The sequence below is a fragment of the Rhodnius prolixus genome, unplaced genomic scaffold (genome assembly GCF_049639745.1).
Source record: "Rhodnius prolixus isolate KJV_2025 unplaced genomic scaffold, Rpr scaffold_3, whole genome shotgun sequence".
NCBI lineage: Eukaryota > Metazoa > Arthropoda > Insecta > Hemiptera > Reduviidae > Rhodnius > Rhodnius prolixus.
In genome coordinates, this window is record NW_027411603.1 from 54829910 (window position 1) to 54855787 (window position 25878).

The window sequence follows — 25878 nt, forward strand, 5'->3', positions numbered from 1 at the left end:
CGTGTGTCCCTGCTCGCTGTAGAAATCGCGCTACTTTTAGGGCTGGTGATGAACTCTTCCATATAAAAGCCTGTAGTTATGAGGTACTCAAGTCCAGCGCCTAGCATGGCCTCTATTAATTTGTCAGAGCGATTATAAACTCGCCTTGCTCTCATTTGTATTCCATTTGTATTTCGCATTGTAGACATTACTCTAATCTCTCTTTCACTATCAGCAATAAAGCAAATTGTTTCCACTCTACAGTTAATTAAATACATATGATTGAATAATTATCATGAATAATTCATCATGGCTTACCATATACGTATTTAATCGCCCTCTGATTGCTATTTATATCTACTTACGACAGTAAACGATGAAGATGGGCCATAGTGTTTTAAAAGATCAGGCTGTTGCTACGGTTCACTTTTTTTTACATTTAAAACTTAATCAGAAGATAAAAGCCACCGGTCAGGTGTCTTGGACGGATGAGGATAGCAAACTCACTTTACTATAAAATCCTTTTAATAAGAGTGCGCCCACTCACTAGCCTTTCTCTTACCGCACTCTAGGTAATGCAATTTTTATAGCGTTGTGATTAATCTATATATAAAGTAGGAGAGACGAAACAAGAATGTTAGAATCGTATTTTCTCTTAACGATGCAGAGTGCGAACGGTACATGTTGACCCTGAGGTCACTGATCGGGGACTTGGCCATCTCCGGATTTAACTTATACTACAGAATCTAGGCTGGAATTAGCGCATAACCTCTTGGCCAGAATCTTTTTTTACAAGTTTTTTTTGCAAAACTCAAGAGATGTGGACGTAATATCGTTTCTCCTCCAATTTCAAATTCTTAATTAATTTTCAAATTTTCTCTTTAATACTTTTTGGGTCACTTACATTTTCATCTTATTACTTAATATTCTGCATGGGAAAGCTATGTGGCTGGTGCCCTGGACTTCGATGCGGAGGTCCCAGATTCAGGTCCTGCCAGCTGTTAGATTTTTCTGCCTAGACGTGGATAACAGCTCAATATCTGGAGAGTTGTATGCGATGAGAGAACACTAATCTTAAGCTGGATTGAAAATGGCACCGGGTGACTACGACCCCAGATGTTAAATATACACTTTATATACTAAATATACACTAAAAAAATATACGCTTTAAATATACAATTTCCGCTCCCTAAAGATTTTGTGGTCAGGGTTGTTTTTATAGCCCTAGCTGTACTGTAAGGAACAAATAGTGATACAACCTGAGCAGACTGATCTTGTCAGCAAATTGGGTTGTAAAAGTGGGTACTGCATCGAAATTACCTTCATCAAAAAAAATCTAAGTACGAAAAAATCATAAGACAATTGAAAGGGGACAGACAGGGCAAATTTTTAAATATTTACAAAATACAGCCAGTAGATAACATTTATTTATATTTTCAAAGAATATAACGAATCCTTTCAAAAAAATAATACACAATTTTTCAGATTTTATTAGGAAAGATATATTTTGTACAAAAAATAATCTCACCTGTCCTCATAGAAAAAAAGAACAACATATTTTTCATTTCAACGAGGCATTTATTTTCATTTAAACATTATAAAAAATTAGATCACTGGTAATAAATTAAAAGTTATAAAATTAGATAAAAAGCTTTTTCTTTTTTTATTTCTATTTCTTATTTCGTTAGGAAACGTTTAGTAATTGATCCCTTTCTCTGATTCGTTTGGTTTTTGTTTTAAGAAATTATACAAATAATTTTCTAAATGTGTAGTACACCTTGCTACATAAGAATACTACATGCACGGTAAATTGGAACATCAGGAAAAATAACAGCTTTGAGAAGCAAATGTGTACTAACAGAGAGAGACTGATTGGAGACCATCCAAAAAGTTCAAATAAGTAAATACTCCTTTCTTAATTAGCTTATTAATGTTGGTAGAGAATTGCCAAAGTTAAGTGATTTATAAATAACGTAAGAATTCATTTATCGCTGAAAAAGAGCCTTGATTAAATAATAAAGTAATGTAGGGGAGAGGGTGGACATTTGAACAGGGGGCACCTTTGAACAGTTTTAATTTCTCGCCAAATATTTAAAACACTTATGATTGGTAATTTTCTCCGTATTTTGTGGTAGACCTGCAGTATAATTGACAGAGTTTCCTTTCGTTTTCATTGTTTGTAAAGTCAGAATTGAGGAATGTTATATTTTGTAAGGTGGAGGTAAAATTTTTGTTGCAGCTTTGGAAGTGCATTGTGAAGATTGAAGTGGACAAGGTGTAAGTATTGTTAGTCCATATTAACATTTGGAATTCGTATTTTTAAATCTAGTATTTACAAAAGTCTATTTGCTTGCAAAAAGTGTTGGATATTATATTTTCTCTTACCGAAGGAGAGGAGACACATTTCAACATCTCCGAAAGTGGTCCGAACCTACATTAAGAAGCGCAACAAACCAAATATTTTGTTCAAACTTCTTAAACCCATCACACTTCGGATACAACATACCGAACTGAGTCATTCTTAATTTTCGAACTAGATTTCAGTGGTTTAAAAGAGAAAGTAATGTAGTAGTGAGAGAAATAACTGATAGAAGGTAGATTCAGAGAAAAGTAATATCATTTCTTTCTATTTTATATTGTGTTCAAAGGTAACCCACCAGTGGGGTAAATATTAACATTTGGCACAAAACGTTTAAATTAAAAAAATATAGATATGTATGTAAAATATCAACTGTTTATTGATATAGATCTCTTAAGAAGACTTGAAAGTTGTAAAAAACAAAATAAAAGGGTTCAATAATACGGTTCTGTGCGCTCAGTAACAGAAAATGTAAATTCTGTTCAAATGTGCCCCCTCTTCCCTAATGCCTATTTTTTCTGGTAAGTCTTTTAAGTCCAACCACCGGTCAAATGTCGTGGACAGAGGAGGATAGCAAACTCACATTACTATAAAATTTTTAATAACTTTTAATAACTAGTAAATAAAATCCAAGGCCTAAGACCGGGAATCGAACCCAGTACCACAATACACATTAGCTTTACAGGTCTCGCCTCTAACCGCTCGGCTACTGTGCCGCCCAATACCTAACTAAATTGGTAGTTAGTTGGACGTTAAGCCCCGCCTGAAAAAAAAAATAGGCAATTACTTTACTTTTTACTGGCCCTTAATACTGGCTGCAATTTTTTCAGCAAATTTAAAAAACAACCAAATAAATAACCACTAAATATTGTGAATGACAATCTGGTCTGGCTAGAAGGTCAATTTGGAAAGTCTACATTTTTGGACGTCCGACTTATCTAAAAAGTTAACCTTTTAAAAGTTAATAATTTCTAATTTCTTCTAATCTCTAAACTTAAATTACACTACGTTAACTTAGGATATTAGACAATCCAGAAAACATAACTTTCTACAAAAGAACCTACCAACAAACTTGCCTCCACACGGTCGATTCCTTGAATAAGATTTTTTCGCAGTGCCTTACTGCGAAACTTACTGCACGTTTCAACTGATCGTTCGATAAATTGTAAAAAGAGTGGATCGTATTAGAATTGCTAACTGCTTGTGGTCATTGCCGCATCTTTCCTTTAACTACTTGTATTTATCGTAATGAAATCAAGTACTTAAAATTAATAATTAGAAATTCTGAAATCGCAGATAGGAAAATTTTTTTCTCTTTTTAAATGTATGTAATGGTGTAAAAGTGCTTGATCCGCAGTGCTAGATAATATTAAGGAACGATATTTTGATCTTTAATTCATACATACTATCAAATTTAGCATTGCTTCAGCAGACGGATACGAAAATTTGATTTACACTTTCAAAGTTTCAGTAAATACGATGCAACAAACACATTAAAACAGAAGTCAATCCATCATTAAGAAGATCAGTGAATAACCGAATTTAACATAACAATAATCATGATATTCTAGGTATCATGACGTGCATGGAATATGTGAAGTAATACTTGTTCAGACCCTGAAGAAGGCAATAAAATTAATTTTCCGAAATTTCGTCCAAAAGCCTTTACATTTTCTGCACTTCATGAAATCATCCAGAGAACCAATACAAGGTTAAGGCGACAAAAATTTAAAAGGGAAAAATTTAAAGAATTTATTTCAAAAAATAAAATGAAAGTTTACTGCAAAATTATGATAGAAAGATAAATATATTATTCTAATTAAGAATTAAAATTACGATATATCTGTGGATTCTGGAATGATTCTGGCTAAACATCAAAACAGACACAAAAAAATTTATAAACAAGTGATTATGTACTTGTTAAACTGATTAGCGAACAGGTGTTTCGGTAAACCACAACAAATCTACTAACTAAGCCTGTTTATCATTAATGCAGATCGCAATTGCCACTGATGAAGAATAGCTTGAAATGAGATTCTGGTATTAGATGATGTAGGGTCCTAACATGGTAGTGAGCCGCGAACACAGGAAGCTGAATGTCCTAAACGAGACCACTGAGGTCCATCATCGTCAAGATATAAATGTGCGAAACATCAAGAAGCGCGATAAAACAAAAGAAGTGAAATGGAGGTATGACTTTAAAATTTATGCTGTAGGTAAAACTTATTGAAATAATAAAAGTAAGGTAAATCTTTGTGGACCCCTGAAATACTGTCAAATGTTTGACACAATGAAAGTAACTGATCTGTTTCAGTCTCTGGGTTATTTTTCAAATAACGTCACATTCGCTCTATGTACAGAGATTCATAATAATTCTGAATTCGTTGCAGACATTGGTAGAAGTGAGATTAAGATTTTGTAATTATTACTTTAAAAAACTTTTGTAGAAAGCCAATATTTACAAATGTTTCATCTATTAATCAAATACATTGTACAATTCAGTTCTCGAGCGGCCATGTGATGTAGAAAAATGATGAGGAGAGCTAAAGGTCGTCGAAGTCGATGTGAAAAAAAAAAAAAAAGGTAAAAGAGAACTAATTACAGAACCCAAAGAAGGGAGATTGGAATAGAGCTATGTGCGCAGCAAGCTGTTTTGACAGGGAAGATTTATGTGCTGTTGCGGCACATTTAAAACAATTTCATCTATTATCGTGTATAATAAACCCTGTAATATAGTGTTTTCGATCGCCATAGTGAATAAGAATTATCGAACTTGAGAAGGTAGACCCCAGTGCCAGGATATGGATGCGAGCCGGCGTACACTTGATCCATGCAGTCCCTCCGCCTCACTGACAATACTTCGGTTAGAGGAGCTCTCCCTACTCCAGCCATCCTCGACAAACCTTGCTCTACATCTCCTGCACGCACACCATATTCTGAAACAAGAGTGTTTCAATTAACACTCAAATTAACTTACATACGAACGCATTTTTTTTTTTTTTTTGGTCTTTGGTCGGAAGGGTTGTATTAAATAATATGGCTATAATTCTAATTATTTTGATTCAGTATTCTGGCATTACAAAACATATCAAAGACTGAAGAAAAGACTGACTGCAGGAGGTGGCCAGTTTTGACTCTACTTTCCGTGAGATATAGAGTTATGGCGATCCTTTAAAAGTTCTTATTGGGTTATTAGCATGGACACCCCGAAACAGAGGAAGGAGGGAGCCAGGTCCAAAGGTTTGACATCTCCGAAAGATTAAGTTAGAATAGCCGTAGTTTTTCAGGCGCATGTGTCTGCAATGTCTCACTGTGATATCTGAGATCAATAGATGCGGCACAATTAAATTTTGGGTCAACATCTTAACTAAAAATCACACGGCCTCACCAAGGCTACCTGTTTAACGAAGATCCTCTAGGCTAATGGAATCTAATCTAGCTACAATCATTGACGTTCAGAACCTACACAGAGAACTACCTGCCTCTGAACAATAAGCTATTAGAGGAATAGGAGAAAATCCGCCGATAACTCTATAAGTGATTTGACCGCTAGTTCTATTATAAAGAAATGAAAGGTAATCGACCCTTATGATAATTTATCAAAAATTAGATCGATTTTAAATAATTTGTAATGCTTTTCCAATTGATTAAAAAAAAAAAGACTCCACTTAACCCCCTAACTCACAGGCCCTAGGATGAAAGCCCTGTGAATTTAAGGGCATAAAAATTTGAACAACTCTGCTATTCTCACCATCATCTTCATCGTCCTCGTCATCCTCATTGGGATAGTCTTCTTCGTCCTCACTCTCGGACACGTGCACTGACACTTGGTTGGTGGGTGACTTAGTCCATTCAAAGTACACACCAAATCCTATATCGTAATAATCTGTAGCAAATTCCCAGAATAAGCAAGTACCTTCATCATTCGTGGGAACACGCACCTGCAGCAAGTAATAATTTATAAATGTTACAAATTATTTTGCCATAAAAACGAGAAGCTCGACTTTTTCGTCAACAACCAAACACTCCTTATCTCGAATTATATAGATACGTTTTTCTGGAAATAGATCGTGTATGAAAACTTTTGAGTCACTGTATATACATATATGTACATTAGTGATTTCATAATAACGAAAAACTTATTTTTTTAATCATATCGGTTTCGTTAATCTTCAGAGAATAAATCATCTGGTTCATTTACAAATGGATTTCCACTTTAAAAAAAACTTTTCTAACGTTTATTTCATCTAACTGAATGTGGGGTAGGTTACAGTGAGTACATACATTTACTTATTTTCCTGAGTTAAAGAAACAAGAGATGTTGAAATCAATGTAAAAAGTTAACAGATGTTTTTATCATTATTTCAACGTAAATCGTGTGGCAATAAGTTGGCAAAAGCTTTATAAGAGGAGAGTTAATTTTCCTCATGAACTTGATCATTAATTTAATAGAGATGTAATATTAAAACCGGTAAGAGAGACAAACTCAAGAATGCAACTAAGAATAAAATAAGGACATTGACAAACACATCGCACCTAACCACGGGTTCAATAATGAAAGATAGTTTACTACCGTGACAGTTTCTCCATGGCCCACTTTAATCACCGCATCGCCACCTTCTTTCCTGATACTCTCTTTAAATTCTTTTACATCCTTCCTGGTCCACATTGAAGCGGAAGTTATAGCCATAGAACAGGTTGCTAACAAAACAAAACGAAAAAATTGTTTATGACAAGTATTTAACCACCTCAACACTTCAGCAGTCTGTAGCTACCTTCATCGTCACTTTCAGCGATATCGTTTTGGCCGTTATCTATAATGTGACCATTGAGGTGGCGGTCCTGACTTGTGTTATTTGTTTGCTGCAATGGGTCCATTTCTGTTCTGTTTAGACGAGCGGTCAGTTGTTCCATATACTGCTGGTAATGCTGTTCCTGGAGCTGGCTCATCAACCCCTCTTGCTTAACACCAACACAATATGTACTGTTTTACACATTCGACACAATCAAAAATAGATTTCAAGATGTCAGAAACGCTATCTTTATTCTTATCAACTTATTAAAAAATATTTAATAGGTTAATATCTACTTTATCGGTCATTTTCTTTTTATAAATTGATAAGAATAACACAACTACCTCTAGCGAATCCAGAATCTTATTAACCTGATATAAAAACACAATTACTTCCTCACAACTGTAATTACTACAATATTGACGAATTTTCTCTAAACCAGGGAGTTTTACCAAACTTTCGTTCGCTTTAGCATTTTATTACAATATTAAAAGTGGTAGGAAATACGTTTTTTGAGGGGTCTAAATATTAGTGTGTAGTAGTAGAAGCAATATAATGTTAGTTACCTCCTCTATAATTTGTCTCACAAAAATGTTTCAAAAAATCGAGAAGCATAGATTCCAAGTTAAAGATAAATTATGATGTGAAATTCACACTGCAATGATTACAATCTTTCCTAATTCCTAAAATGAATTCCAACAAGCGAATATCCCTTAGAGATCCAAAACCTTCCATTAGATTCATCCAGGTAACTACAATATAAGGACAGCTCATTGCAAAGTTAACATCAAACCTAGCAATATTAGTGCAAATCTAGTCAGATCTGACTACTAAGTCCACGATTATAAATAATATGTTTTCTTCTTCCTTGTAAAAAGAAGTAGGCGGTCATCGAAAAACCTGATAATGTATTTCGATTAGGTCCTATCAGGACTCTAAAGTTTGAAGTGTCTTTTAAATTTAATTTACAGTTCTACGACTCATGTAAAGGGCAAACTCCTCCAATCACCCTTCATAAATTTAAACAAATTAAAAGAGAGTCGTGGGTGCATGTGTAGTTGCTTCGAAAGTTTAAATAAAAGTTTAATATGAATGAATTTTTATTGTAACAGCGTGTGATTTATCAATTGTGTTACATATATATTAATTGGGATAATTGTGTGCGGGTGTGAATGAAGTATGAGGGATCAATGCCGCCGGACAGAGACAGTAACTTCTGGTCAATGCAATATTTTATGGCTATGGCCATTGCCGCTGAGGCAAAAAAATAAATAAAATTGGGAAAAATTCGGTTCTACAGTAAAACATTATTATGTAACAATAACCTCTTCCAGTGAAAAAATGCTTCTTAGGTGTGGTCGAAACTTGTTCAATTGGATTACTAGTCTGATCCGAAGTCTCCACACTTTCGAAGATTATGTACGTGTCGTCTGAGAATGTTTTTAGTACCTCACACGGGCCTATATTGAGCATTTGAAAATATTCACTCCTTGGGAATTGGTCGTTATAATGGAATGACCATAAAAATGTTGGTACCTCGAGAGTAATACTGAAGATCATTGAGAAACCATCTTATCGTAAACATACTTCTGTAACCTGAGTTCCGAATTTCATCTTATCGTAAACATACTTCTGTAACCTGAGTTCCAAATTTCATCTTATCGTAAACATACTTCTGTAACCTGAGTTCCAAATTTCATCTTATCGTAAACATACTTCTGTAACCTGAGTTCCAAATTTCATCTTATCGTAAACATACTTCTGTAACCTGAGTTCCAAATTTTCTCTTATAAAACTGGCATTTGAATTGGTATTGGAGTTGCTCAAATGAGAGGGCTTAGCTACTTTCAATTTTACGGGTAGACGTCTTAAATCATTGGGCTCTTAAGATTAATGTTTCTTCTACTTTATTCCATTAAGGTATTTAATTTGCATTTTCGAATTCTGAAGCGTCTAGCTGCCAACAAAGAAACTCCGCAGATCAAGCTCTTCATTAGTTTTCCTTACCACATAAATGCCTTTTTTAACCTGGGAGATCCATTCAAACTTTTTAAACTTCATTCCGGGCGAAAGCTACGTCGGTAAACCTGAAGTGTTGATTAATCTCAGTCTTAAATTTTTCAAAAACGTTAACTAAATCTTGTACCGCATAGATTTCGGTACATCTCTTATTGTTGGGGAAATGGCTCTTTTTTTTTCTTTTAACAATATTTTGTCCTTTGGCCTTAAATTGCGTACTCCTGAACAATCCTTTAAGTTTGAACTACACTCATCTTTACAAGTTCAACAAATCTGCTTTTTATCACAGGACAATCATCACTCATTTTGTGGCTCCCTAGTCAAGCAATTAGATCAATTTGTCAAGAACATTTTTATTGTTCTGGAATTCATGCGTGAGGCCCCCAAATGTAATTGGTCTAGCGTTGAGCTTAATTCTGAAAAAAATTCTTGTTCTTTTCACCTGTATAAACAGTTTTACTGCTTTGCAGTAGGCAATTGGAAATGTAAGAAGAGATTTGCATCTCCTAAAGTATGTCAATGTAAAGAGTTAATTATCTGCCTGTGTGCTACTATTTCACCTTTATGCATTTTCGATTCTTTGAATAACCATTTTACCAAAGTAACGATGAACTTTGCCAATTTCCATTCTTGCCCTCTAAGTTGATTAAATGGAAGGTCCATTTCATTGTTATCTTATAACCTACTTTTGAGGCGTTTTTTATGTGTTCATTTTTGTGTTTATAACTTCCCATTTTTGGCATACTAAAACTTTAATTCTATTTTTAACATGTTCAATTGCACAAAGGCATTTAAAGATAATTGTTACATTCATAGTTTAGTGTAAATTATTATTAATATTTACTAATTCCATTTCTTCATTACCTTTTGATAGGAAAGTATTTTTAAAGCAATTAACTAAATTACTGCTTGGTCTTTTATCTTTTATTTTTAAAGAATTTGTGGGTGCCCTGATGCTTGTAGACATCTTCTTGGATACTTATACTTATCCCATGTTTATGAAATCAAAAACAAGTACGCTCTGATATTTGGAATAAAAAAAAAATATAGAAAAATTAAGGGCAAATAAAACAAAACACGAACTAGAGAAAAAAAAAGAACCCAAATTATTAAAAAGCAAGGGTAAGTGCTTAAAGTAACGCTTGGGTAAAAGCTGAACGGCCGAGCGGAGAAGTTACGGTTCAAAGAATAAGCTGACAATTCTTAGTTGAAACTAAAAGAGAAGGCTGTACATGATTAAACTTGCTACTATGACGCAATCACTATTTACGTTTGAAATTAGTATTGTTTTCAGGCAAGACTAAGAATTGTGAAAAAGTAAAAGTCAAATAATCCACTTGATTCAATGTATTGTAATTGGTGATTAACAACTCCAAGCTACTTACGTCAACAAAATAATAATAGCTAAATTGATTGGTCACATCCTCACTTACGAACCATGAATTTATAATTTTACAATCAATATAATCAAAGTCAAACAAAACACAGAAACAAAATTTCACGAACACACTTCAAAAATTTCAGTACATTTGTTAATATAAATTAAATAGGGGTTGTGAATTAAATAAATACTAGATTAATGAGGATGCTTTTTCATGTAACTTCTCAAGTACGTGACCTCACGAACTGATTTATATTCCAATCTATTACGCTTTCGAATAAAATTTATTACTCCCCCGATTTTTTTTTTTTTTTTTAATATCAAAGAAGTATTAAATTTCTACTAGACCCTCATTTCTACAACTCTTAATTTAAGGAATATGCAACTTTTTTTCTGGTGTAAATAGAATTTTGTTTCTCACTCAAGTAATGCAAACATCCTGTATAAATATGCAATAATAAAAAACCTGATGTAAATCTCCGGGAAAGTGCTGTTCAACATAAGCTCTAAACTGGGCATACGTTTGCCTGTTCAACGCTTCCATTATGCTTTGTTTGTGAGCAGCTAGACCGATGATGGCCGTTTCTTCTTCAATTCTTCCATAAATAATGTTCTCTTCTGCTAGTCCTTTCTTCCTCTCTTCTTCCTCTTCGGCTCTCTTTCTTGCTGCTTCTTCTTCTCTAACAACATTTTATAAATTCATAATTTAATACTAGTAATAATTTACAAAACAATATGATTACTCTTTAACAAAAACTTACAGTTTAAAATGTCAAGTATAAGGGTTGATTAAACGCCAAAAGGTACACAAATCAGCAAGCACCCAACATTTCATAAATTCTTCATTAATATTTAAGTAATTTTACTGCATTAATATTCATTAATATTTTTTAGAATTTATTAGATGTCACAGACCCTTATGCTGGCCATTTTCGTCTACAAAATATATGTTCAAGTAGCACTGCAGATTGACTGTAATATCTACTTATTTATAATAATCAAACTGTTAATTATAGGTTAAAAAGAAAAACGTTATAAAAAATAATAAAAAAATTATGAGGCTAAAAAATTCAAAACCTTTTTTAAAAAATGCTTACACCAACATACATCAATGATTTTGTTTATTTTATTTATTTATTTTTATTTTTAAATAAAAATCGTCGGTTTAAGTTCATTATTCGATTAAAGTAATTGTTATTTTATGTAGTAGTCAAACGTTTATAATAATAGGTAATAATTATCTGGCTTTATCGCAAATAATATGGTTTTCTTCAATTACATTCTCAATCTAGGTGTTCATCCCACAATGTTGTATATATGTAATATAAAATAAATGAGATATGCATATATTTAGGACAGCTTATTATTCCAGTATTTTACTATAAGTAAAATTAGGGGGACTAAATTAAATTACAATTGAGAAATCAATAATTGTTGAATAATCTACTTGTTATAACTGTGTGTTATTTATGCTCACGAATATTTCGGTAAGACGAATTCAAGACAGTAGCCTACTCTAACTTTGTCTTTTTCTACTTTAACATGCACGTACGGATATGTGATTTATCATAATTATAACAAAAAAAATATTATAAATGAAGTGGCCAGCATAAGGGTCTGTGACATCTAATAAATTCTAAAAAAAATATCAATGAATATTAATGCAGTAAAATTACTTAAATATCAATGAATGTAAATGAAATGTTGTGTGCTTGCTGATTTGTGTAACTTTTGGCGTTTAATCAACCCTTATACTTGACATTTTAATCTGTAAGTTTTTGTTAAATAGATTTTTGTACCTTTTGGATAGATTTTCCTTTTTGTTTATTTTGCAAAGTTACATATCTGCTTTACAGATTTTTTTAAATTTAGAATAAGCAATTCTATCATTATAACCTGATAAGGTGTTAAGTCGGAACCGTAACTACCACTGGAGAGATTTTTTTAAAGAATGATTATAGTTGCGGTCCCCCAAACCATCCTCAATAACAATTTTTTTTGAAAACGCGTTTTGAATAAAATAGGAAGGTATTTGTACGTAAATAGCAAAATTAAACTGCGATTTCAGTACTTCCTTTTAAGAGGAGTAAGAAAAATAAACTGCGATTGCAGTACTTCTAGGCAAAGTGGCAAAGATTTTTTAATCGAACGACAATTAATTGATTTAAATCGGTTCACTCATTGATAATTTATACGATTGCAGTACTTCCTCTTAGTACGTGCAAGAGCATGATAGCACTTCACAGCCACGTAGAGGAGCCTTAATCACTTATTTGGGCTGAATTTTATCAAAATCTGACTAAGCATTTTAGAAATATTGGTAGTAATAGTTTTAGAAAGGGCCTTACTTGGGTGGGGCTAAACACCCCTCCTTTTGAGGCACATCGTCGAGGCTTTTAAAGTGTAAATCTGTACAAAATTTTGATTCGAATGACACTTCATTCATGAAAATCGGTTCACGTGTCGATAATTTGAAACGATTGCCATACTTTCCCTTAACAAGTGTAAGAGCTGATCGCTGCTTTAATGTTACGTTGGGTAGCCCTTATTCTATCATCCTACCAAATTTTATCAAAATCGGGCCAAGATTTACAGAGTAATTAATAATAATAATTTTGGAGGGGGCCTTACATAAAGGGGCTTCTCCTCTCCCATTCGATGTACAGCGTCGAGACCTCCAAAAGGCACATCTACATAAAATTCCGAATTGAATGACACCTCATTCATGAAAATCGGTTCACGCGTTTAGGCGCTACGTTGTTTACAAAAAAGGTAACAACAACAACAACAAGAAGAACAAGAAGAACATTTTTTGAAAAAGCCGTTTATGCTCATTTTCGGCAACTTTTTTCTCGAAACCTATTAGATCTCGGTTGTTGCAAAAAAATTACAGTTATAAAGGAGGATTTGCCCTTTATTTTAAAGAAAATTTGGGAATTTTATCTTTTATAGAAAAAGAGAAAAAAATTGTCAAATTTGGGTGTTTTTCAACGTTACGCTTTTTCGTGCAGTTTTTGACGATCAACCCTTATACAACTGTCCTACCGGACAGTTTTAATGCATCCAAATTTCACAGTTGGACTTTCTTAAATGCATCAGCCATGTTAGAAAATTTTAAATTACAAAAAATTAGTATCTATTTATTTATTTTATTTTTTGAGGAGGGAATTAATAAACTACCGATCAGTTGTTGAGAACGAGGGCGGATAACTAACCCACACTCAATTCCCTCACAACATATTAAATAAAATCCACACTCAGATCGGAAATTAAACCCAGTACCACTGCTTATCTCGGCTTTACGGTCTCCTGTCATGGCGCCCGCACGCTTTCTCTTCGTTCCCATTATTACCCAATATGTATAAATATAAGAACCACATGAGCAGGAAGTACTTATTAAACTCAAGCCGGAGTTTTTCTCTTTATTTCTATGTCTGTTGTGATATGACAAAGAAGAGACTATACTTAGGTTTCTAGAAGAAGTTACTTCCTATCTAGGTGTGAGTCGATGTGGAGGCATCTCTTGGGAAGTCGTTGGTCATCTAGCAGAGGGTGTAAAGTCACTCGGGCCCAATAGCGAAAACCTGGCATCTGTTACAAAGAATAAATCATCCACCTAAGGCCCTTGGAATTTATGTAGTAGAAGTAAGTTTCTTGGGACTATCAAGCGAATGACAAGTCCATCCCAGTATCTTCTGTTGATCAAGGTAAAAGGCACATCGCCTACCGACTCACTGATCGCGGAGTCTTGAAACGGCTGATGCTGACTTACTTTGGCCTTATACCTACAACAAAAGGCGATAGGCTCAGAAAACCACTCTACAGGATGTCCCACTATGGCTGGGTTTAGTACCAGAAGAGACTGTGACAGAAGAGAGCTTAAATGTCTTATACTGCATGGCACGCGCTTTTGGCGATATGAAGCCTCTAAGAATGGGAGTGTAGATCTTAAGACAAACAAAAGATGGGAAGATTCTGGACCTAATGAAATGGCAGGTTTCACAGACTATGACGTACTCCTAGATTGAAATGTGAATCATTAACACCCTGAGACTAGAGAGGTTTTTTACAAAAGTTCTTATACCGAGAGCAAGACTTTAGATTTTGTAAAGAGAGGAGGTTTATCTATTAGAATTTAAGAGCATGGCATAATATGTCTATTTGGCTGCACAGACTTAGGATACTCCGCGCGCCCTTAAAAAAAAAAAAAAAACTTGTATGAAACCACTGATAACTAAAGGGGGACCAATTCCGACTCAATCAAAACTGAATCCAAATCCGACTCAATCCAAATCATCCTCAAGATACTTAATCAAAACTGCATCTACACTGCCTGGTTTAACTGTTACTAAAACCCTATCAATTTCATGATAATTTTTACAGTAGTTATAATAACAGTAAAGCAAATTAAATTTATTATCAAAGCCAAGAAAATTACGCGTTTATAAAAAATACATGTAGGTAACTTACAACAATCTTTTCCTGTTCTCTAAGTCTGCTTTATGCGCCTGAGCGTAGGGCCTAAATAAATTGCATCTATCATCGATAAGTTCTATGAAATCTACCATGGCATCTTCAGTACTTAAATCACCAAGAACTTGCCAATAAATCCTGAAAAAAATTAAAAAAAAAACCTTGTGTGAAACAACCGATAACTAAAGGGGGACCAATTCCGACTATAAAATCATCCTCAAGAACCCCACCTGTTCATTTGCCTGAAGTACTACCAAGTAGTGGAAATAGAGATGTACATAAACTATAATACAATCCTACTCACATTTTAGTTTTCAGAAACTCATTGAAATCAATTATCAGGAAAAATATCTAAATTAATGATGCACTTAGGCCAAAAATTAGGAAAATCTTAAAACAGACGAGGAATTTTTAGAAACCTATTCTGTAAATCCATCCGACCTGGAACGGTTTTCTTCAAGGTCCGAATTCAACCATGTTGTTAGAAATTAAACTTTAAGCCTCGAGATTAAAACGTTCAGAGTCAATTTGTACAGTATTGAATCTTGCATCTCTTCATGTTCTGGGGATCACCAGGGGTTCGGTTCGTGCGGCTCTGAGATTGGATCTGGAGGGAGCACGAAAAGAACTGGGTGATGTGTCCTGGGGTTAAACACAGCAAGACTATGATGCCTTGGCTGTGTAAGTAAAGAACCAAAGAGACCCTGTGTTTGGGTAGAAATCAGATTACTCTGATTACAGGCCTATTCACGGGGCACGGTAGGTTCAGGAAGCATCTGCACAAGGTGAGGCTTATTAGTTTGGAACCGTTGTGCAGATTATGTCAGGAAGAGGAGGAAACGGCCTCTCACCTGTTGTTCTGTTGCGTCGCAATCGAGCGTTTGCGCTATGAAACCTTTGGAACGCTGAATCCTAAGGAGATAGTAGCGCAAAAAGAACTAGTAGGGAAAGTCCTCAACCTCTTTCGGAGGGGAGGGTTCGCTTACTAGAACTAAGAAGGGGCTGGCACAATAAGTCTCTTTGTGGCTGCGGTGCCGTGGGGCGTAGGTCCCGTCCCATCTACTATTCTAATTCTAATTCTACATCTCTTTATACTAAAATGTAAATAATGTTTAGCTTTAGCTTTTTTTAGATTTACGAACTCAGAAGATTTAGTATCTTCTCTTTAGTTGAATAAAATCTAATAATAAGGTTATTTAAGTTCTTACAAAGAAAAAAAAAAAGAATTAGATTTAAAAGCACCTTAAAAGACCATTAATATATCTAATATGAAGATAATGACATCTTAAATTATACATGAACTGAAAATAAAAAAATGTTTTTAAAAAAGTTTAAAAGAGAGAGAGATTTTAGTGATAACAGGATGGCCTACCCATGTGTATATGTGTATATCACCCAGATGATGCTGGCTGCATGGCGAAAGTCGATGCCAAGAAGAAGAAAAAATCCTAATTTAAGAGGATCTTGAGGAAAACTCCCAAACTTTCGCTATAGTATATTTGACAATTTTAAAGCCTGCATTAAAATTATGCTAGTGAGACGGCAAATCATAACTGTTTAGGAAGAAAATCCGTTAATCCTCTGTAGCTTTTTTTGAGTTCCCTTAGATTTTTTTTTTGCGAAAATCACGAAACACCATATAAAAATGAACCTTATGATTTTAGGCCTACTTTAACTGATTTAATACTTTTTGTTGATTTAAGGTGGATTCTGTGAGAGCAGTGATGACCCGCTTCCTTAAAAGTGCTATCTTGTTACAGTAAAAGAAGTGGCATTTATAATATTCGTGAACTATCCTTTCGGTAAAAGTTTTATGTTTCAAAATATAAATTGTGGTAAGAAAGATTTGTGTGAATGTCTACCCACATATATAAACGTTTCTGCGATTTCCCGCTAAAGACAAATATCTTATGGTTCAAGTTATTGCAAATTTCGTACCTTCGGTCCCTTCCAATTACATCCAAAACGCCAAGTGGTGGTGAATTGTCAGGGTTAAATTTTCCAACACTGACTTGTTTGGTTAATGAAACTAATTTCAATTTGTCCTGGTATGAAAGACTAACAGCTTTTCCTTCTTTTTCTGAAAAAAGACAAAGTAATCTATGTATTAAAAAAAAAATCTCTGGATAAAAATGATGCGAGGATGTCTCTATGTATCAAGCTATCAGCAAATCATAACTTTTCTTCAGTTTCAGTTTTCGTTTTATTTATTTTCATTTATTCGTTTTACTAAAGGTAAAGAGCAACTTGAGTCTATACTAAATCCAAATAGTTTCACTCGACTACTCCTATTGAAGTTTTGCACTATAATGTCAGGTATCAAGTATCTGAAATTTAGGCATTGAGGTATTATCCGTAACGCCAAGATCTCTCTAGGAAACTACTACCCTTCCAGTTTAGATTTAGAAGTGATTTGAAGTTATTTAATTTAAAGCTTGAGTGGAAAGTTACTGAATAGAATTTCCAAGATAATTATTCGTAAGTACGTTGACATTTTTGGAAATAATGTAGTTTTTAGTATTTAGATTGAAAGTAATTTTTGGTTTAATCCCAAAATTATCATTAAGAACTTGAAAGAAGTATATGTGAAATAAACACTAGAGTTGTAATAACTTGTAAAGGGTGCTACTAATCCAAAGAGATTCAATTAACTTACAAACTCTCCGGATTATTGCTGTGATTCAACAGTTTTGACGCAAAACTTAAATACACGCTAACATGCTATTGAACAAAGGAAAACTTACCTTTGTAAAACTTTAAAGCGAGTTTATAAAGATCTTTCAATCTGAAACCCCATTTCCTGATAAAATCTTCATCGTATTTACTAGTTTCTTGTTCCAAACTTGTTCGAACTGAACTTTCTTCGGAGGTTGTACTAAGTCTGTCAAAATGAATATCAACCTGTGCTACCGACAGCACCTGGTCGGTCGCCATTGTTGTGTAACGACAATTGGGTTGCACACTGTTATCCAGTATCCACGAACTAAAAAAGGCTGATAAATCGCAGAGCCTCCGGCGGAATTAGCTATAACTTTACTATCATGTTTAGACGGGTTTGCATTTGCAGTCAAACACACCCACTTTAAAGCATTGAATCCCAGCCGTAAAAATTGCCAATTTTCTTGCGTAAAGAAGTATAAATATATGTATGAGTTTGTAAATAATTTATACTATTATTGTTTATTTTACCCGTCCGTTTTCTCAAATAACCTCAATAACCATATCCAATAATTTGAGCGCGTGAAAATTTATAAAAAAAACAAAAATTTTCGCATGATGGCAGTTATGAATAAAAAATGCGATTGGTTTACTCTCTCGATTCAACAGAATTTGTTGAAACATCTGCACAAACCAAGAAATAAATCCTTAGAAAATAACAGGACAGACGTTTCAGACGCGATCTGGTTCCCTTACTGTTTAGAATAAACAATCTTAAGAGTTCAGCATATTTAGCTCCACAAAATCACGAGAAATTAAAACAATCAGTTACCAGCTACTCTTATTTAACTCATTTAATATTCTTAGATAAAAGGACCGTATATTATAACTTTAACGAAAACTTACAGTTTAAAAAGTAAGTACAAAGGTTGATTAAAAGCTAAAAGGTACACAAATCAGTAAGTACCCATTATTTCTTTAATAATTCATTGAAATCAATTAAGTAATTTTATTGCATTAAGTTTTCATTAATATTGTTTAGAATTTATTAGATGTCACAGACCCTAATGCTGGCTACTTCCATAAACAAAAGAATTGTTCAAGTAGCCAAAACCACTTAACTTAGATTATCTGAAATATCTATTAATCTATCAAAATCAAACTATTAATCAAAGGTTAAAGAAAGAGTTATAAAAAATAAAAGTAATAATGAAGCTAAAGATTTCAAAAAAGACAAAAAATGCATACACCAACATACATATATATGTATTTCAATGATTTTATTTTTGAAGTACAAATCGTTGGTTTAAGTTCATTCTTCGATTAAAGTGATTGTTACTTTATATACTATTCAAACGTTAATAATAATAATAATAGGCAATTATTAATCTGGGTGAATATTAAACAATATGGTTTCTTCAACTACATTCTTTATCTACATATGTAGATGTCCTTCCAACAATGTTGCATATGTAACATTAAGTAGACAAAGATATGCATACTTTTAGGACAGCAAACAAATTATTGAAGTATTTAAGTACAAGTTCTCAATTAAAAGGACAACATAAAATTACAACAGAGAAATCAATAATTATTATCAAATAATTTGTTATTAACTGTGTTATTCGTGCTCTCGAATACTTCTGTTAAACGAATTGAAGGTTAAAAATTTTGTTTTAAATCCGCGGTTCAAATCCGACTCTTAGTCCTTTTCTACTTTAACATGCATGTATATTTGACTACTCCTCTTAAAAGGAAGTACTGAAATCGCAGTTTAATTTTGCTATTTACGTACAAATACCTTCCTATTTTATTCAAAACGCTTTTTCAAAAAAAAATTGTTATTGAGGATGGTTTGGGGGACCGCAACTATAATCATTCTTTAAAAAAATCTCTCCAGTGGTAGTTACGGTTCCGACTTAACACCTTATCAGGTTATAATGCTGTACCTCGGAGGGAAAGGCACCATGTCCATTTTTTTCGATTTTCAGATTTTGGCATCATTTTACAAATTTTTTGTTCTCTTTCTACAGGTGTAAAGCACTATTTCCTATGTATACTATTAAGCGATTTATGTATTTTTAAAAAGCGCTATGATACTTCATTGCTTAAGGGTAAAAGGCACTACATGGACATAAATTTTTTCACAATGGAGATGAAAGTAAAATATTTTAAAATATGGGAGTTAAAGTGGCCGTACCTAATGTAATAATTAAGGTGAGAAGTACAGGAAAGAGTATAACCGGAAAAGTGGAACAAAAAATGAATTTGGAAAAATATCTTCATTTGGCTCCTCTGTAAAATTTACTTTTTGTGACATGGTGCCTTTTCCTTCCGAGGTACAGAATGATAGAATTGCTTATTCTAAATTTAAAAAAATCTGTAAAGCAGATATGTAACTTTGCAAAATAGACAAAAAGGAAAATCTATCCAAACGGTACAAAAATCTATTTAACAAAAACTTACAGTTTAAAATGTCAAGTATAAGGGTTGATTAAACGCCAAAAGGTACACAAATCAGCAAGCACCCAACATTTCATTTACACTTCATTGATATTTAAGTAATTTTACTGATTAATATTCATTAATATTTTTTAGAATTTATTAGATGTCACAGACCCTTGTGCTGGTCACTTCATTAATAATATTTTTTTTGTTATAATTATGATAAATCACATATACGTACGTGCATGTTAAAGTAGAAAAAGACAAAGTTAGAGTAGGCTACTGTCTTGAATTCGTCTTACCGAAATATTCGTAAGCACAAATAACACACAGTTATAACAAGTAGATTATTCAACAATTATTGATTTCTCAATTGTAATTTAATTTAGTCCCCCTAATTTTACTTATAGTAAAATACTGGAATAATAAGCTGTCCTAAAAATATGCATATCTCATTTATTTATATTACATATAACGTACAACATTGTGGGATGAATACCTAGATAGAGAATGTAATTGAAGAAAACCATATTATTTGCGATAAAGCCAGATAATTATTACCTATTATTATAAACGTTTGACTACTACATAAAATAACAATTACTTTAATTGAATAATGAACTTAAACCGACGATTTTTATTTAAAAATAAAAATAAATAAATAAAATAAACAAAATCATTGATGTATGTTGGTGTAAGCATTTTTTAAAAAAGGTTTTGAATTTTTTAGCTTCATAATTTTTTTTTTATTTTTTATAACGTTTTTCTTTCTAACCTGTAATTAACAGTTTGATTATTATAAATAAGTAGATATTACAGTCAATCTGCAGTGCTACTTGAACATATATTTTGTAGACGAAAATGGCCAGCATAAGGGTCTGTGACATCTAATAAATTCTAAAAAATATGAATGAAAATTAATGCAGTAAAATTACTTAAATATCAATGAAGTGTAAATGAAATGTTGGGTACTAGCTGATTTGTGTACCTTTTGGCGTTCAATCAACCCTTATACTTAACTTTTTAAACTGTAAGTTTTTGTTAAGGAGATTTTTGTACCGTTTGGATAGATTTTCCTTTTTGTTTATTCTGCAAAGTCACATATCTGCTTTACGGATTAGATTTTTTTTAAAATTTGGAATAAGCAATCCTATCATTATAACCTGATAAGGTGTTAAGTCGGAACCGTAACTACTACTGGAGAGATCTTTTTAAAGAATGATTATAGTTACGGTGTCCAAACCATCCTCAATAACAATTTTTTTTTTGAGAAAACGTTTTGAATAAAATAGGAAGGTATTTGTACTTAAGTTACAAAATTAAACTGCTATTTCAGTACTTCCTTTTAAAAGGAGTAAGAAAAATAAACTCCAATTATAGTACTGCTCCCTAAAAGGCAATGAGGCAAAGATTTTGAATCGAATGACAATTCATTGATGTAAATCGGTTCACTCATTGATAATTTTAACGATTGCAGTACTTCCTCTTAGTAGGTGTAAGAGCATGATAGCACTTCTCAGCCACGTAGAGGAGCTTTAATCACTTCTTCGTGATAAATTTTATCAAAATCGGACAAAGCGTTTTAGAAATATTGGTAATAATAGTTTTAAAAGGGGCCTTACTTGGGTGGGGCAAACTCCCCTCCTTATGAGGCTTAGCGTCGAGACTTTAAAAGTGCAAATCTGCACAAAATTTCGATTCGAATGACACTTCATTCATTAAAATCTGTTCACTTGTCGATAATTTAAAACGATTGCTATACTTCCCCTTAAAAAGTGTAAGAGCAGGACGTCACTCTGATGTTACGTAGGGGAGCCCTAACCCTATCACCCTACCAAATTTTATCATAATCGAGCCAAGATTTACAGAGTAATTAGTAATAATTTTTGAGGGGGCCTTACATAAAGGGGGCTAACTCCTCTCCCATTTGATGTACAGCGTCGAGACCCCCAAAAGGCACATCTACATAAAGTTCCGAATTGATTGACACCTCATTCATGAAAATCGGTCCGCGCATTTAGGCGCTACGTTGTTTACAAAAAGGTAACAACAACAAGAAGAAGAAGACCAATTTTTGCTCATTTTCAACAACTTTTTTCTCGAAATCTATAACATCTGGGTTGTTGCAAAAAATTAAAGATATAAAGGAGGATTTGCCCTATATTTTAAAGAATGTTTGAAAATTTTATCTTTTATACAAAAAGAAAAAAAAAAATTCAAAGTTGGCGTTTTTCAACGTTTCGCTTTTTCGTGCACTTTTTGACGATCAACCCTTATACAACTGTCCTACCGGACAGTTTTAATCATCACTAACTTTCCTATGACTTGCCAAGAATTTGCTGCAAAACTTAGTTTGAGAGATGACATATTACAAAAAATACATTCATCACAAAAATACTAGTGTCTTTGTGTCAGAACAAGAATATTATTTTTAATCAAGTATTAATAATTATATTTGTAGTGTACAATAATAGTAGTATTGAATTTACTTTGGGAAGCTTAACACTTATCAGTGGACGACAACAGTAATGATACGATCATCTGCATACATGGAGCTGCTAGGTGTCCCCGGATTTCAGGTAACAAATCTGGTAACCTTATTTTAAGAGGATAAGAAAAATTAAACTGCGATTACAGTACTTCTGTAATCTTACTAAATGGGCAAATAGAAATTAAACATCTATTACGCACATTTGCAATACTTCCCTATAACAGCAGTAAAAGTAGGATGGCACTTACGTAGTAATGTAGCAATGTCACATAGTAAAGCTCAACAAGAACAACGAACAATTTTTGAAAATGCTGTTTTTGCTAATTTTTGGCATCGTTTTTCTCGAAAACTAATTAATCTACGTTATTGCAAAACAATTACAGTTACAAAGGAAAATTTACTCTATATTTTAAAAAAAATTTGGGCACTTCAACTTTTATAGGAAAAGAGGAAAAAAATGCCAAAGTTGGGTGTTTTTCAACGTTACGCTTTTTCGTGCATTTTTTGACGCTCAACCCTTATACAACTGTCCTACCGGACAGTTTATTAAATTTTTGTGTTAAAAGCCGATTTTAAGAAAACCTGACGTGGTAGAAATAGGTACATGCTATGTATACCTATATAAATATATTATATGACTTTAAAACTTTCCATATTAATTTTTCTTCATTGCAGAACATGAAAGTAGTATCTGGAATACATCCATTATTCTAAGTTTTCTCTTTTAAAAGAATCTGTCGGGGAAGTAGAGGTTGATTGGATTTACTCATTTTCATTTATGTATGTATGTATATCACCAACATCTGCAGAAGTTTTTGTACTATCTTAATTGTCATCGAAATAGGCTTGGATAAAATACTAGACTGTTAAACTTGAAAGGAATTTCGGTTTAGTTATTCAATATAAAAAATCATGGTTATTACTCAACGACTTTTTCTTCCACATTATATTTATTGAACATTTAGAAAAAGGCCTGAAAGGTAGCCATTTCCACAGTTCACATTCTTTAAACAATGAACTTTCTTATTTATTTTCGAAAGTAAAATAAATCAACTTAACATTAAATTTGCAATTATTTATTTACTTTTTGCTAATAACTATATACACAACTTATGTACATACTCGTTTATACATCAAGGTCACCAATCCTATTTATGCTCCCTTTACGTGCAGTTATATTCAGTGCAAACTCAAGTTCAAATTAAACAAAATCTTTTAAAGAATCAAATAAAATGTAACATGAAAATAAAAGCAACCAAATTAAATATATTTTCTTCTAATTATATAGAAACTTACAATTTTTTTAAAAAGGGTAAAAGTAAGTAATCTGCTTTAAGACTTCTACAACACAGCAGGCATTATTTTTTAAATCATCTGAAGGCAGTAGGAAAAAACAGAATTTGCATCTCTTTGTACAGAAAGCTTTAAGATTAAAAATACACTAATAAAAAGGAGAACAAAACACTATCTATGGCATTTTCTCCTTCTAATAAGTTTACTGTTAACATGTGTGATACTTTTCCACTGCAGAATATTAATAAGTTTTAAATCTAATAAATCTCAATCGGGTGATAGTACCGAAAATTGATGCCTCAAGCTCGGTGCGCACAAATGCTGCTCAATACCACATCATTTCTACCGTCAGCTTTTATTTTTCAACAAATATAACCATATATCCCACTCATAAACGCTTAATAATGACAAACGTGATCTTATGAAATTGTATTACATAATACGCTTTTAACATTTTGTATTTTTGACTTTCTCAACGCTGATCCTTAATTTTAAAATTAGGGAATTAGGGGAAAGAAAAGTAAAAATAATGAAACTAAACATTGGCTAGGCTACTTTCTACCTTAACGTATTTACTCAATCACATCTTTCCAACCAAGAAATTCTTTAAATACTTAGAAAAGTAGATTCAAATAAAAACCCTCCACAATAAGGGTATTTAACACCATTAAAGAAATTACAAGCTCAACTAATAATTATCTTCACACTTCTCCTAGTACATAGCGAATTTATGCTATTTTGATAATAAATGCTTGACTTAAAGAGAAAAGTTTTTTTTTGTCGATGTATTAAATAAAAAACCTGGCTTATTACAAAATATTTACAACATTGTGTTTCCAACAAAGATATTAAAAGATCACATTCAACATACTGATTAATTAAGTATGGCTTATCAAACATTATATATATTTATATGTACATTTTAGTTTTTAATCACCAAAATAAGAATCTATTCTTATGTGGTAGTCTGTGAACATTTCATATCTAACATAAAATTACAAATACTAAGATTTGTTCATTTCTGGAATGCTTCTGCTGGTATTGATCCAGTTTTTTGCAACTGAAGAAATGAATTCAGCGCTTGGTCAAAATTCCAATTTGTCTCAGCCAAACATCTAAAAAAATATATAAGTTTTATGTTTAAACTTGTCAATTTAGAATAAAAAAAAACAGGATAACAGTAGCCAGTATTAGGCTAACCCAAACTTCGTGTCAGAGATATTGCAAGGATGTGGATAAAAAACTTGGGCGCAAGTTCAACTTTAACAGAAAATAATCGTTAGTTACATACTTTAAGTTTGGCTACTTCTCTATGCTGGTAATTTACTTTCATTGAATCTATTACCGTTTGATTTGTAAAAATTTACTGCTTGATGCGTCTTTTTCTTGAATGAGAAACACCAAGCCTAGCTTTACTTAGAATTGAAGAAATTCAATAAAAAAAAAAAGCTGTTTGCTTTCTTAATGACTTACAATATGTTCTGGCTAAATGCGGGTAATCGACGGGAGTATGTGGTATAATTTCAAAACTTTTAGGAAGAAATAATCCGATCCTAAGTGAATGCGTCATACGGGCGGTTCGTCAAAGGATGCGCCAGTACCGAACGCAAGCACTTTTTTTCCATAAGTAGTTAATGAGCGGAAACCAATATCAAATTATTGATTCATAAACTCAAGAAAGATGTGCTACTTCTTCCGTTGATTGATTCTATTCCAATTCTTATATCATGGCGTCTACGCGAAATCAAATTTTAACTTTCTACGATTGTTTGTTTTTAAGTTACGATGAATACACTCACGCATATAGACGAATACAGACCAATTCATAAAAATACTTTTGTCACGTCATAGAAGTTTACAACGGAAATGTCAGGTAAAAACACGAAGTAAAAAAAATCTACCTTATTAAAATACTTCCTTTTTAAAACATGTACGATAAAATACTATCGAGTTGGGTCACAGTAGCTCACAAGAATAAGAAAAAATT

General features: G+C 32.8%; 2 protein-coding genes across 8 annotated transcripts in view; both read right to left on the minus strand.

Annotated features, from left to right (window-relative positions):
- Positions 1-1388: 1388 nt before the first annotated feature.
- On the minus strand, positions 1389-18422 carry LOC141453655 (Golgi resident protein GCP60). Of its 3 annotated transcripts, XM_074127137.1 has the most exons (9): positions 17749-18416; positions 16943-17084; positions 15002-15142; positions 10998-11211; positions 7114-7300; positions 6912-7039; positions 6090-6279; positions 5112-5274; positions 1389-3101 (listed from the first exon to the last, which is right to left on the minus strand). In XM_074127137.1, exons 1-9 carry the CDS (start codon positions 17936-17938, stop codon positions 3080-3082), a joined length of 1377 nt encoding a protein of 458 aa, XP_073983238.1. In that variant the 5' UTR covers positions 17939-18416; the 3' UTR covers positions 1389-3079. The 3 variants fall into 3 exon arrangements, with proteins under 3 accessions (XP_073983238.1, XP_073983237.1, XP_073983239.1); XM_074127136.1 differs by having other exon boundaries at positions 1389-5274; positions 17749-18408; XM_074127138.1 differs by lacking the exon at positions 15002-15142 and having other exon boundaries at positions 1389-5274; positions 17749-18422.
- Positions 18423-23514: 5092 nt separating this feature from the next.
- LOC141453653 (nuclear RNA export factor 1-like) overlaps positions 23515-25878 on the minus strand; it is a 31855-nt gene continuing 29491 nt past the window's right edge. For all 5 annotated transcript variants that reach the window (XM_074127128.1, XM_074127131.1, XM_074127129.1 and 2 more), the window contains one exon: positions 23515-25006. In XM_074127128.1, coding sequence (XP_073983229.1) covers positions 24907-25006 — 100 coding nt within the window. In that variant the 3' untranslated portion in view covers positions 23515-24906. The remainder of the gene's footprint in view (positions 25007-25878) is intronic.